Source organism: Vulpes vulpes, chromosome 5, assembly GCF_048418805.1.
Source record: "Vulpes vulpes isolate BD-2025 chromosome 5, VulVul3, whole genome shotgun sequence".
Classification (NCBI taxonomy): Eukaryota; Metazoa; Chordata; class Mammalia; order Carnivora; family Canidae; genus Vulpes; species Vulpes vulpes.
This window is the reverse complement of record NC_132784.1, coordinates 81,988,468-82,003,982: the sequence shown is the minus strand read 5'-3', so window position 1 is coordinate 82,003,982 and position 15,515 is coordinate 81,988,468. Positions and strand designations below refer to the sequence as shown.

At 40.4% G+C, this 15,515-nt stretch overlaps 1 protein-coding gene across 2 annotated transcripts in view; it reads right to left on the bottom strand.

Moving 5' to 3' along the window:
* TCP11L1 (t-complex 11 like 1) overlaps positions 1–15,515 on the bottom strand; it is a 40,288-nt gene that overhangs the window by 15,250 nt on the left and 9,523 nt on the right. The window contains exons 3-5 of one of the 2 annotated variants that reach the window (XM_026012769.2): positions 9,766–9,898; positions 8,094–8,214; positions 6,795–7,015 (exon numbers count right to left, since the gene is read on the bottom strand). In XM_026012769.2, the coding sequence (XP_025868554.1) occupies positions 6,795–7,015; positions 8,094–8,214; positions 9,766–9,898 (475 nt within the window). The remainder of the gene's footprint in view (positions 1–6,794; positions 7,016–8,093; positions 8,215–9,765; positions 9,899–15,515) is intronic. The other variant, XM_026012770.2, reaches the window with a different exon arrangement.

Genomic DNA, 15,515 nt, shown 5'->3' with positions numbered 1-15,515 from the left:
GGCAGCAAATTGGAAAATTCTAAGAAAAAGAAATTTAGAGGGGTACCTGGCTGGATCAGCCGGTAGAGCATGCAACTCTTGACCCTGGGGTCATTGATTATGAGCCCCACACTGGGCATAAAGATTACCTAACAAAAAATAAATACCAAATAACTTTTTTTTAAAAAAAGAAAAATTTAGAAAACACAAAAATTTAAATAATGGATTAAAAAGACTGCAAATTTTTAAGCTGCCTTCTGTCCCCACTCCTCCACACCATACCTCCAAGAAAACACAGCTCCCTCACTGCCTGTCTAGGCTGGAACTCATTCCTCAGCACTGGGTCAGCGCTCCTGGAAGCCACAAAAGAAGGACAACCAGGACCCTGGGCCGAGGACAGAGAGCTGGCCACCCAGTCTCTACTCTCATACAGGTTAATTCACTCTCCTAGGAAAGAAAGAATATGAACTCTCTTTTCTCATCTCCTCCTCTCCCAGGCTCTGTTTCAGGGCATGTTTTCTGTTCTAGTTATGTGGCAGTGAACTACAAGTCCACACTCTGAATGTACCCAATGGGCAGACCTGACTCGATACTAAGGATCCCTTCAGTCCTGCCCATCACGTACCATAACCACTCTCTCCAGGGGCTGGGAGCTGCTAAGTGACCTACTTGCAGGAGGTGATTGAGAACCCAAGGTACAGGCTTGGGTGTGGCCCCACACTGAAGGAAGAACAGGGTCAAACGTCCTCTGAGTCTCCTGACACCCTCTGGGACTGACCAAACACCGTATGATGCAATGACCATACGTGTGAGTGAGTTTATTACGGAAAAGATACACAGTCTGAGGAACAATTCATGGCCTCTCCCCTGCCATCCTGTCCACGTCACCAATACATGGGACAGCCCACTTCTCCAGGGGACATTCTGCGTCTTCTCTCTGAATGTTCCTTAGCAGTTCCCCAAATCCACCTACTGCAGACCAGAGACTGTTGGACACTGCCAACTGGCAGCCGAGGACTGGAGTAGCCCACAAACACATTTGTGCTCACAAAGTGTTTTTAAAAACCTCCATTTTCAGCCTTTCCTGAAAAATCAAAAGATCTGACAACAGGGGCCCACATTCCATCATGACCACAATCAGCTGCATCCCTTTCAACAGTGGGTGGACTCCCACTTTGCCAGGCTCCCAATCCTTTCTCTTCCTAGTAGGAATTTGATTTAGGTTGAGTTTGTGGCAAGTCATCTCCCTAGGGGACTCACTTCCTGGAACTCCTCACGTGTCCTTATTAGAAGCTCTTACTATTTCTAACATCCAGCACCATGCCTAGCACATAACAGATGCTCGATAAGAGTTTGTTGAATAAATAAATCAATTTTTAGGAGTTGTTTGCTTTTTGTTTTTTTTTTTTTAAGATTTTATTTTTAAGTAATCTTCATACTCAACAGGGGGCTTGAACTCCTGACTCTGAGATTAAGAGTCACACACTCTATGGACTGAGCCAGCCAGGTGCCCCTTTTTGGGAGATCCTTTCAAAGCTTTCTAAACCCTGAGGTAACTTCACAATGCAGAGCATTTTTGATGTACCAAATCCTTATATAATATCAAGAAAGCTGAACCTGAAAGGAACTTTTGGGAAAGCAATTTGGCAACATGCAAGGAGAGTCTTAAAACTGTTCCTATCCTCTGACACAGTAATACTATTTAAGAACTTATAGTTATGAAACAACCTAAAATATAGAAAAAAGTTGGGGATCCCTGGGTGGCTCAGCGGTTTCGCGCCTGCCTTTGGCCCAGGGCGTGATCCTGGAGTCCCGGGATCGAGTCCTGCATCAGGCTCCTGGCATGGAGCCTATTTCTCCCTCTGCCTGTGTCTCTGCCTTTCTGTCTATCATAAATAAATAAAAATAAATCTTTCAAAAAAAAAAAGAAAAAAGAAAAAAGTTTTGTGAACAAAGATGTTCATGGCAGGATTAAATGGAAAATAATTATAAGTCCTCTAACTATCCATCTTAATAGAGTAATAGTCAACTATATCTATGCAAATTAATGTTTTGCAGCCATTGCAAATGCTTATGGGGAGTTTTAAAAAATAAGTTGGGGGCAGCCCCAGTGGCTCAGCGGTTTAGAGCCGCCTGCAGCCCAGGGCGTGATCCTGGAGACCCTGGATCGAGTCCCACGTCAGGCTCCCTGCATGGAGCCTGCTTCTCTCTCTGCCTGTGTCTCCGCCTCTCTCTCTCTGTCTCTGAATAAACAAATAACATCTTTAAAAATAAGTAAGTAAGTAAGTAAGTAAGTAAGTAAATAAATAAATAAATAAATAGTTGGTTATAAAAAGGATCTTGTGGTGCTGGAACTGTCCACTATCTTGAATACAGTAGTGAATACACAAACTTACACAAGGGATGAAGTTATATAAAAATTAATATACATGCACACAAATGCATACAAGTGAAACTGGAAATCTAAGTGAGATCACTGGATTGTATCAAGGTCAATATTCTAGTTGTGATACACTATAGTTTTGCAAAATGTTAGTTTTAGGGGATACTGGATAAAGTGTACTGTATTATTTCTCAAAACTTCACATGAATGTACAATTATCTCAATGACACTTTCAATTAGAAAAAAAGTGAAATGATTAGGGTATAATGTTTATAGAAAAAGGCCTATCATGCCCACCAGGAGGTCTTCTTAGATTCAACTGAACATTTGGGCTCTCGAGACTACCATAAGCCACAGTCTGGCATCATCTATTCACACAGATGGCCAACAAGGCAGCATCAAGCATACCTCTTCAGCATGTTACAATATCAGCCAAGAGCAGACAGATATGTGGGAGCCACCTGGCTTACAAGCCTCATATGCTAATAGGTTTTGTAATAATTCTATGGCATGGCTTCTAGTATCTCCACTAGGGCCATGACCGGTTATAAAAGCTACTACCCTAAAGGATATCCAAGTATGGTGTCCTATCCAGTATTTATAGTTCATTATCATTTCTTTTAGACCAGATGCAATTTATCAATCAGAGATCACTTTCCCAATAAGCAATGTTGTATGGTAGCATTTTGATACATAACACCTTTATCTGTTTATAGAAAAACAGAGCTAAGCAGTTATCCAAAAGTCAAATTCTTAGACAGTGTTGTGTCAATCCTTCGTCAATAATACTAACATAAAAATTATACAAATTTGGGGCACCTGGCTGGCTCAGTCTGTAAAGCACACAACTCTTTTTTTTTTTAAGATTTTATTTATTTGAGTGGGTGGGGGATGGGGTAACTGGGTAACAGGCATTAAGGAGGGCACTTGATGGGATGAACACTAGGTGTTACACCATATGTTGGCAAACTGAATTTAAATTAAAAAAAAAAAAAAAAAGATGTGAGGGAAGCCCAGGTGGCTCAGCGGTTTAGTGCCACCTTCAGCCCAGGGCGTGATCCTGGACACCTGGGATTGAGCCACGTCGGGCTCCCTGCATGGAGCCTGCTTCTCCCTCTGCCTGTATCTCTGCCTCTCAGTGTCTTTCATGAATAAAAAAAAAATTTTAAAAAAAAGGTGGGATGCTTGGGTGGCTCAGCAGTTGGGCATCTGCCTTCAGCTCAGGGCCTAATCCTGGAGTCCCAGGATCGAGTCCCACATCAGGCTCCCTGCATGGAACCTCCTTCTCCCTAGCCTGGGTCTCTGTCTCTCTCTGTCTCTCATGAATAAATAAATTAAAAATCTTTAATTAAATAAATAAAAATAAATTTTTAAAAAGGCAAAAGAAAAAAGATTCATTAGACAGAGAGAGAGAGAGCACACACAAGCAAGGAGAGCAGGAGAAGGAGAAGCAGGTTCCCCACTAAGCAGAGAGCCAGATGCCGGTCTCAATCCCAGGACCTGGGCTGAAGGCAGATGCCCAACCAACTGAGCCACCCAGATGCAGAACATGCAACTCTTGATCTCAGGGTCCCATGTTAAGTGTGGAGCCTACTTTTTAAAAAATCATATAAGTTTGATCACGATTATTTATGTTTAAAAATAAACAGCTAAAAGACAGAAGGAAGTTAATATGAATTATACATTAATAGGATTATATTCATGTTAAATTTCTTCAATGTCTTGATTTTTTTGTTTTTGTTTTGTTTCACTTACAATTTTATTTTTAAGTGATCTTTACATACAATGTGGGCCTGGAACTCACCACCAAGATCAAGAATCACACACTCTAGGGGGATCCCTGGGTGGCTCAGTGGTTTAGCATCTGCCTTCAGCCCAGGACATGATTCTGGAGTCCCGGGATCGAATCCCACATCGGGCTCCCTGCATGGAGCCTGCTTCTCCCTCTGCCTGTGTCTCTGCCTCTCTCTCCCTCTCTCTGTGTATCTCATGAATAAATAAAATCTTAAAAAAAAAAAAAAAAGGATCACACACTCTAGTAACTGAATCAGTCAGGTGCCCCTGTTTTTTGATTACATGGAAGAATGTCACATTCTTGAGAGATACCTGCTCATGTAAGGTTAAAATGTCACAATGTCTGGAGGCATTAGTTGGTTGGCATCTGGGTGGCATTGCTGGTTGGGCATCCGACTCTTAATTTTAGCTTAGGTCACGATCTCAGGGTCATGAGATTGAGTCCTGTGTTGGGCTCTGCGCTAAGTGTGGAGCCTGCTTGAGATTCTGTCTCGCTCCCCCTCCTATCCCTCCTCCACCATGCTCTCTCTCTCTCTCAAATAAATAAAGCCTTAAAACAAAGAATATATGAGCGTAAAGGATATATATCTGTGTAAAGGATATATGAGTATTAACTGCACTGTTTTTTACAACTTTTCTGTAAGTTTGGTATTTTTCTAAATAAGTTGCTGAGGGGGGCCTTTCTGCCCCTGGATGCCACCGAGTAAGCATCATTAAAATCTCCCCTCCTATCACCATCATGTCTAAGTCAGAGTCTCCCAAAGAGCCTGAGCAGTTGCGGAAGCTCTTCACCGGAGGTTTGAGCTTTGAAACAACTAATGAAAGTCTGAGGAGCCATTCTGAGCAATGGGGGATGCTTAGGGACTATGTGGTAATGAGAGATCCAAACACCAAGCGCTCCAGAGGCTCTGGGTTTGTCATGAATGCCACCGTGAAGGAGGTGGAAACAGCCATGAATACAAGGCCACACAATGTGGATGGAGAGTGTGGAACCAAAGAGGGCTGTCTCAATAGAAGATTCTCAAAGACCTGGTGCCCACTTAACTGTGAAAAAGATTTTTGTTGGTGGCATTAAAGAAGACACTGAAGAACATCATCTAAGAGATTATTTTGAACAGTATGGGAAAACTGAAGTGATTGAGATCATGACTGACCAAGGCAGCGGCAAAAAGAGAGGTTTCGCTTTTGTGACATTTGATGACCATGACTCAGTAGACAAGATTGTCATTCAAAAATACCATACTGTGAATGGCCACAGCTGTGAAGTAAGGAAAGCCCTATCAGGGGGATCCCTGGGTGGCTCAGCGGTTTGGCTCCTGCCTTTGGTCCAGGGTGTGAACCTGGAGACTGTGGGATTGAGTCTCACGTTGGGCTCCTTGCATGGAGCCTGCTTCTCCCTCTGCCTGTGTCTCTGCCTCTCTCTCTCTCTCTCTCTCTCTGTGTCTTTCATGAATAAATAAATAAAATATTTTTTTTAAAAAAAGGAAAGCTCTATCAAAGCAAGAGATGGCTAGTGCATCATCCAGCCAAAGAGGCTGAAGTGGTTCTGGAAACTTTGGTAGTGGTCGTGGAGGTGGTTTTGGTGGGAATGATAACTTTGGTCGTGGAGGGAACTTCAGTGGTTGAGGTGGTTTCGGTGGCAGTCGAGGTGGTGGTGGATACGGTGGCAGTGGGGATGGCTATAACAGATTTGGTAATGATGGAAGCAACTTTGGAGGTGGCGGAAGCTATAACGATTTTGGCAATTCTAACAATCAATCCTCAAATTTTGGACCCATGAGAGAAGAAAATTTTGGAGGCAGAAGGTCTAGCCTCTATGGTGGTGGAGGCCAATACTTTGTCAAACTACGAAACCAAGGTGGCTATGGTGGTTCCAGCAGCAGCAGCAGCTATGGCAGTGGCAGAAGGTTTTAATTACTGCCAAGAAGCAAAGTTTAGCAGGAGAGGAGAGCCAGAGAAGTGACAGGGAAGCTACAGGTTACAACAGAGTTGTGAACTCAGCCAAGCACAGTGGTGGCAAGGCCTAGCTGCTACAAAGAAGGCATGTTTTAGACAATACTCATGTGTATGGGCAAAAAACTCGAGGACTGTATTTGTGACTAATTGTATAACAGGTTATTTTAGTTTCTGCTTTGTGGAAAGTGTAAAGCATTCCAACAAGGGTTTTAATATAGGTTTTTTTTTTTTTTTTGCACCCATGCTGTTGATTGCTAAATGCAATAGTCTGATCGTGACGCTGAATAAATGTGTCTTAAAAAAAAAAAAAAGTTAAAAAAAAAAAAGTTGAGGGGGGAAAGCATAACAAAATCAACATGATTAACAGTGATTTTGCCTTTAGATGGTAAACTTATGGGTGATTTTTTTCCTTCTTTTGACTTTTCTATATTTTACAAAGTGTTTGCTTTTTTATTTTTTTAATTCATGTATATCTATACTTGAAGAAGTCTAAATTTGAAAACAGGCTCTGATTGAGCCCTGCATACGTGCTCAGTGGGGAGTCTGCTTGAGATTCTCTCTCTCTCTCTCTCTCTCTCTCTCTCTCCCCCTCTACTAAGATGAATAAGTAAATCTAAAAAAAAAAAAGAAAAGAGGCTCTGTATTTTAAGCACACTAAAGGTGATTAACACAATTCCCATACCTGAAAAGGGGCACAATTTCCTTAATGTCCTTTAGTTTCTTGACTTCCTCATCTCGAGCAGGTGCACACAGGGTCCCCATCATGCCAATAATGAATTCTGCCAGCTTTGAAATGTCTAAGGCCCCATTCTCTGCTTCTTGCTTTATCAGATCCAGATCCAAGACCTCTGTTATCTGGTTTCTCAGTCTAGTGTGACCAGGCAGCAAGAAAGATAAGAGTGTCTACAAGAGAGCATAATCAAGTTTAATCAAAGTTTCTTAGACATCACTTTTGATTATATGCAAAGAAACTTACAATTACCCAAATAAGAGCTTATCAATTGTTACTGTAACACAATTGTTACTGTGATACATATTTTAACTTCTAACTTAACAAATCTACAGAAAATATGTTCACAAATCATTTCTTTATTTTTAAAGTAGACTCTACACCCAACATGGGGCTCGAACTCACAACTCTGAGATGAAGAATCACATGCTCTATTGACTGAGCCATGGACACATTTCTTCTTTGATACTACTGCTAAAGATATTTGCAAAAAGAATCTTAACTTCCACTTAATGCCTTCTCTATCCCACAGACCGAAATCACTTTTTGGCCATTATATACTGAATATATCCACACCTATTAAAATTTAAAAAATCACCAATACTGTAAAGTAATTTTTTTTCTTTAAATAATTCTGTCTTAAAAAATACAAGCCTCCAGCAGTGCCTGGATGGCATCCGACTCTTGGTTTTGGCTGGTCATGAATTCAGGGTCATGAGACTAAGCCCCATGTTCGGCTCCATGCTCAGTACAGAGTCTACTTGAGATTCTCCTCCCCGTCTCCTTCTGACCCTGCCCCTGTGCATGTGTGTGCACACTCTCTCTCAAAATAAATAAATTTTTTTAAAGATAAATTTTATTAGAGAGAGAGAAAGAGAGCATGCACATAAAAGCAAGCATGAACAGGGAGAGGGGCAGAGGGAAAAGCAGACTCTACACTGAGCATGGAGCCAGACGTGGGGTTTGATCCCAGGACTGATTGAGTCACCAAGGCACCTCTAAATAAATCTATATAAATACACACACATGTACATACATACCTTCATTTACAAAGTAAAGCCTTCACATTATCATAGGTTATTTCAAATTTTAATAAGGGCATAGAGGCAAAAATAGTTATTAATCCACATTTTAGGAAGAACTTTAACTTCTCAATCCTTCGATTTCTTTCAAGTCTTTGGCACGATAACACAGAGAGTTTGAATACTCATAACACACTAGAAAAGCACCACAATTTGCTCTTTGCCTCACCTCTTTGATTTCTCCAACAAGTTTGATGGCATGGTCATATGTTGGGGGGTCTTCACTTAGCTGGACACTCAAGCAATCCCAAAAAGCTTTATGTACAATCTCCTTTACTCTCTTCTCCAAGCTGGAAACAAATGAAAAAAGAAAAAACAAAATATTTAAGCCTCAAATCACCTTTAAAAGCACAAATTCTATGGGTTTAGGGTGAGAAATTTTTAAAATAATTTGGATGAACATCAGAAAGATTTCCCAAATATACTTGTCAATCACATATCTTATTTGTAGTTTAGTGCTTTATTTCAATAAATACTTCACAATTTAAGTGAGGTATTTAAAATAAAAAACAATTTATTTCAAAAAAAAAACAAATTAATTTTCAACTAATTTGACATAAGACATTGGGCCAATTAATAGTATATAACAGTGCCATATGATAAAAAGCATATCGAATAGTTCAGAACTATTTTCTTAATTTTCCATGATACCAGCAGGTTTAACATATTTATGATTAGGTAGTTTAAGATAACAATTCAGCACAAAAACCAAAGGACTTGAAATAAAAGAAAATATAGAAATACAGAAAATATCCTATTCCTATGTGATACATGAGGGAATTGCTCAATTAGGTACCAAACTGTAATAGCTAATATATAGCATCTCATTAAAACCAATCTTTAAGGGTGCTTGGCTGGCTCAGGTGGTAGAGCATGATGTCAAACTTAAGAGTTTGAGCCCCATGTTGGATATAGTGATTACTTAAAAATAAAATCTTAAAAAAAAACCCACAGTCTTTATATTGTAAAAGCAAAACAAGGAATTCTTCATTATTAAGGTGAAAAAGTACTATCTTTACAGAACATATAAAAATTGTTTGTAGGGCAGCCTGGGTGGCTCAGCGGTTTAGCGCCACCTTCAGTCCAGAGCGTGATCTTGGAGACCCAGGATAGAGTCCCACGTTGGGTTCCCTGCAGGGAGCCTCCTTCTCCCTCTGCCTGTGTCTCTGCCTCTCTGTCTCTCATGTATAAATAAAATCTTTCAAAAAATATTTGTAAAGTTATAGAAGATTCATGTTGGCAACACTACAGCTTGGCAACCTAGCAGCCATTCCTCCTCCTTGGTTAACAGACTCCCAATATTTATATGGGACTTTTACAATTATAACAGGCAATGACTTTTCTTTCTTATGACAATACATTTTAAAAGATACACCTTACAAGCAAGAGTTTTAGGTTCAATATGATATGTGCTAGGTGCTATGGACCTAGAGAATAATGCATAGTCCTTGTCTTTGTAGAGTTTACAATCTGGTGAAGAACACTAGTAAACCAACACTTATAGTACGATGTGATAGTTACAAGCAATGAATGAAACAATACAATGAAAACACAAGATAGGACAGCTAAGTCTTAAGCAGTAGGGAGAAGCTGACATGAAAGCTGTCCACAGATTTCCTAGACCTTTTACTTATGATCAGTGGTCCTGAGATCCATTTCCAAAAACTAGTAATTCCAAGTACAGATGTATTGTTGGGTGGGGTTTTCTTGGTTGTTTTGTTTTAGCAACATACAAAAGGAAAAAATACACCTAAATATACTGACACCAAGTGAGGAAGACCTTTCCATAACTGGAAAATGGTAGAGTTCCACTAAACAAGGTAACTCAGTAACCGCCTTACCTGTCTTCTGGTAATTCAACCGGTTTAATCCGAAAGTCTCCATTTACTACAATTTCATGGGCTAAAGCCATGTTAGTGACTCCTTTCGCTGTCTCTAGAAGTTCTTCTACTGTCACAAATCGAGGAGGACTAGCTGTAACAAAACCCAGTGTAAGAGATTTGCTTCTCTAGATTAAAATTTCTATTAAAGTAAGGAGTAGGCAGTGGTTCTAGTACCAGCTAATAATTTTGGTTATGCCTCTATTTATGAAAATACTCTGGCCATTTCAAACAACAGAATTTCACCTATTTCATTATTTTTTTTAACCTAGAATCCTAAAAACGGAGACCACTTCCAACATTCAAATTATCTGTTTTTTAAATTAAGATTGGTCAGTGGAGGGCAGCCCCGGTGGCGCAGCGGTTTAGCGCCGCCTGCAGCCCGGGGGGTGATCCTGGAGACCCGGGATCGAGTCCCACATCAGGCTTGCTGCATGGAGCCTGCTTCTCCCTCTGCCTGTGTCTCTGCCTCTCTCTCTCTCTCTCTCTCTCTCTCTCTCTCTGTGTGTGTGTCTCTATGAATAAATAAATAAAATTTTAAAAAATAAAAAAAATAAAAAAATAAAAAAAGACTGGTCAGTGGAAAATGATTAAAGGAAACAGAGACTTAAGCAAACTTTTTAAGGCACAGACTATTACATTTTCCAATATGTGGAGGGTTGTTTTCCAATCTCTTTCCTACATGTCTATCTTAAATTTAGGAAAGGAAAGCCAGATTTAGGACTTCCTCAATTGCTCCCATCAGCAGTTTACATTTTGCACCACCACTAATACCATGCCAGGAACGAATCTCCCCAAATTAAAAATTTGTCAAGTAATTTAGGGTGCCAGGTACTATTCAAAAAATGCTAAAGCCACTCACTACCCTGTATAGGATGTTAAGAATGTTTTGAAACAATAATTTGAGAGGCACTGACCTGGAGGATAACTGTATTACTTTTAAGTGAGGATGATAAGATCTAGGCTTAAAATGAGATAAATAATGTCACTGGTTTGTATGGGGTTTAATAGTTTTAAAGACCAAAAATGGGATCCTTGGGTGGCTCAGCGGTTTAGCATCTGCCTTCAGCCAGGGCGTGATCCTGGAGTCCCTGGGATCGAGTCCCACATAGGGCTCCCTTGCTTCTTCCTCTGCCTGTGCCTCTGCCTCTCTCTCTCTCTCTCTCAGGAATAAATAAAATACATTTTTTAAAAAAATCTTTATTCAGGAACGTAAGGAGAAGCTGGGAATACTTGACAAAAATTCTTCCCAGTGTTTCTACAATTAGTAAAAACACTATATAAATAAATAAATAAAATTTGCTTCATGGATATTGGTAAATTAAAATGAATACCCAAAAGTCAAAGCCCAGATAGAAATTCTCATTAAGATGTCAATTTCTGCCAAATGATCTGCTGATAAAATGTAATCCCAGTAAAAATCCCAGCAAGATTTTTGTTGAAAATGCCAAAATCGGGGGATCCCTGGGTGGCGCAGCGGTTTGGCGCCTGCCTTTGGCCCAGGGCGCGATCCTGGAGACCCGGGATCGAATCCCACGTCAGGCTCCCGGTGCATGGAGCCTGCTTCTCCCTCTGCCTGTGTCTCTGCCTCTCTCTCTCTCTCTCTCTGTATGACTATCATAAATAAATAATAATAATAAAAAAAAAAGAAAATGCCAAAATCATCCTAAAATTTACAGGGAAATGCACAGGACCTAGGGAAATGAAAACTATTATGATAAAGATAAAGTTAGAGGACTTACACTAATTTTAAGAGTTACTATAAAGCTACAACAATCAAAACAGTGTTTCTGGCATGAAGATAGATCTATATAGAGATCAAGTGAACAGAACAGAGGACCCAGAAATAGACTGATACACATACATACATATACATGTGGTCAATGAGGCAAGATTAGTTTAACTAAACAATGCTTGAACAATTGGCTATCTGTACATAAAAGAATGACCCACAATCTTTCCCTCACATGTTAAGTGCAAAGGAACTCAAAATAGACCACAGGTCTAAATATAAGAACTAAAACTAGAAAACTCCTAGGAGAAAAAGATGAAATCTTTATCTTGAGTTAGGCAAAATTTCTTAGAGTAAGACACAAAAAACTCAACATATAAGAGAAAAAAAAATTGTGCTTTACCAAAATTCCTATCATGAAAATGAAAAAGCATGACAGACAGGAGAAAAGATATGTAAGACACACGTGATAAAGGACTTGTATCCAGAATACAGAAAGAACTCTTATAACGCAAAAATAGACGACCACCAGTAAAATATGGGCAAAAGATCTGAACAGACCTTTCTCCAAAGTAAATATACAAGTGGCCAGTAGGCCATGAACAGCTACTGAATATCATTAATCATCAGTGTGAGATAATAGAAAAATATATATATTGGTCTCTGCCCCTGGTTGCTGGCACAGAACTCCTAAAACCCCTCTAATTTCCTAAGTGATAAGAACGCTGGGAGCATCTTGTTTTAATATTTGGTTTTTGATCCCTTCCTTGACATCGGGCTCCTAAAATCCATGTTAAATCCTAGGTGATAAGCACAAGCAGCATGTTTTGTTCTGTTGAGGTAACTCTGAATGAGAGCTCCTGGGTGGCTTCTGGATGGGGACCAATAAAGACCAACCCATGATTAGAAATCTGGAATTTTCAGCCCTATCCTCTAGAGAGGGTAGCAGGGCTGAACATGGAATTAATAATTGATCATGCCTACACGAGGAAGCCTCCATAAAGTCTCAATAGCAGGGGGTTCAGAGAACTTCCAGGTTGCCAACACATCCATACTGGGAGGGTGATACACCCCAACTTCATAGCGACAGAAGCTCCTACACTTAGGACCCTCCCAAACCTCACCCTATGTAGCTCTTCATCTAGCTGTTCATCTGTATTTATCTTTAATAAACTAGGAACCCTGAGTTCAGTGAGCCACTCTAACAAATTAATAGAATCCATGGAGGGGCTGTTGGAATCTACAATCTATAGTTAATTGGTCTTCTGACCTAGATTTGTGACTACTGTCCAAAGCAGAAGGATGAGGGAGGGGTATTCTTATAGGACTAAGGCCTTTACCTGAGAGATCCAATGTTATCTCTGGGTAAATAGTGTCAGAATTTAGTTGAAGTGTAGGCCACCTAGCCGTGTCACAGAAAATTGCTTGGTGGGAGGGAAAACAACCCACACATTTGGTACTAGAAGTTATACATTTTGCATGAGTAGTAAAAGATACCCAGGAGGAAGCACTGGGTTTTGCTCCACACAGGTGGAAAACCATAGGTTTTTCCTTTTAGAATCAGGGAAATGCAAATTAAGACCACAATGAGATACCACTGCACACCTACTAGAATGGCCAAAATTAAAGAGGCTAATCATACCAAGTCCTGACATAGAATGGAGCATCTGGAACTCTCATCCCTAAATAATGGCCATGAAAAATGGGTACCACCACTTTGGAAAACTGGTTCTTGGTTTCTTATAAAGTAAAACATACACTTACCACATGACCTAGCAACCCCACTCCTAGGTCTTTACCCAAGGAAACTGAAAACATATGGCCACATGAAGAACTGTACTCAAGTGTTAATAGCAGCATCCTTAATAACAGTCAAAACCTAGAACTAATCCAAATGTTAATCAACTGCAGAATAAACAAATTGTAGTATAACCACACGACAGAATGCTACCCAGCAATAACAAAGGAATAAACTGGTACATGCAAAGACATAGGTGAATCTTAAAAGCACTATCCCAAGTTAAAGAGTCAGATACAAAAGACTACATACAGTATGATTCTATTTATTTGAAATCCTAAGGAGGGCAAAATTAGAGGACAGAAAGCAAGGAAGTGGTTGCCAAAGGCCAGAACTCATTATAGGAGGTCAGCATTAGGGCAGCCCCGGTGGCGCAGCGGTTTAGCACCACCTGCAACCCAGGGTGTGATCCTGGAGACCTGGGATCGAGTCCCACATCAGGCCCCTTGCATGGAGCCTGCTTCTCCCTCTGCCTGTGTCTCTGCCCCCCTCCCTCTCTCTGTTTCTCATGAATAAATAATTCTAAAAAAAAAAAAAAAAAAAAAGGAGGTCAGCATTACCGTAACACCCAAACCAGATACTTATAGGGAAAGAAAATTATAGGTCAGTATCCCTTATGAGCACAGATGCAAAGATCCTCGACAAAATATAGCAAACCAAATTCAACAATAGAGTAAATGGATTATACACTATGATCAAATGGTGGGAAAGAGTCACTGCCAAGGGGCATGGAAGTTTGGGGAGGTGGTGAAAATGTTCTAGCAGCTTATAATTGTGGTAGTAGTGACACAATTGTAAATGCATTGGTCAAAATTCAAATTGCATACTTAAAATTCAATTTTATTCCATATAAATTATACCTCAATAAAGCAGATTAAAAATTCAAAGGCACTGAGCAGGAATTTGCTATATGCCTACTGATTTTTTTTTTAAAGATTTTATTTATTTATTTATGATAGTCACACACACAGAGAGAGAGAGGCAGAGACACAGGCAGAGGGAGAAGCAGGCTCCACGCAGGGAGCCCGACGTGGGATTCGATCCCGGGTCTCCAAGATCGCGCCCCGGGGCCAAAGGCAGGCGCCAAACCACTGCACCACCCAGGGATCCCATGCCTACTGATTATTAAAGCTAATATTTTCTGTTACCATTTATCAGAAAATGGAACTTCCATTGTGATAGGTCACCATCAAGCATCAGAAGTTATTAGACTCCATAGAGTTCTTATCTTCTTTAAGATTTTACTTTTTAAGTAATCATAACGCTCAATGTGGGGCTCAAACCTGCAACCCCGGGATCAAGAGCCATGCTCCACCAACTGAGCCAGCCCGGCACACCAAATTTTTATCTCTTAAAAAGAGACTCAGGGCAGCCCGGTGGCTCAGCGGTTTAGCGCCACCTTCCGCCCAGGGTGTGATCCTGGAGACGGGGGATGAAGTCCCATGTCAGGCTCCCGGCATGGAGCCTGCTTCTCCCTCTGCCTGTCTCTCTCTCGCATGAGCTCTCTCTCTCTCACTCTCCTGTATCTCATAAATAAAATCTTTTTTTTTTTTTTAAAGAGAGATTCAGGATAGTCACCAGGGCTTCCAAGCTTTGTTTTAACCCTGGTTTTGCAAAAATCTTCAAACGTCTAATCATCTTAAATGTATGAAATTAACAGAAACACACCAAGTTTTCACAGTAAATTTACCATTTTTCAATAATTTGGGGCATCTGGGTAATGACAAACACTGTTTGCATGTCACTTAGTCATGAAACAATGGACAGAGCAAGTCAGGAAGAAGTCCAGCTCCTTCTAGACTCTTCATGTGACCTTGAACGAGAATCATTTAAATCTTCCAGGGCCAGGGGCACCTGGGTAGCTCAGAAAGTTAAGTGTCTGTCTCTCGGTTTTGGGTCCGGTTGTGATCTCAGGGCTATGGCATCAAAACCTGCTCTCAGCATTGAGTCAGCTTGGGATTCTCTCTCCATCTCCCTTTGCCCCTAAGTCTTTAAATCTTCCAGAGCCATTATTTCCTAATATGCAAAAAGAAGACAACTGAAGAAACATTCTATGAAAGAGGAGAATCTTCCAAATTATACACAAGTGTGTTCTCAGGGTTTTGTGCATACTTGAGACAAAACAGTTTGTAACAAGTGCTGAGAACTGGACAGAACATCAGACACCAGTTTACAGGAGCT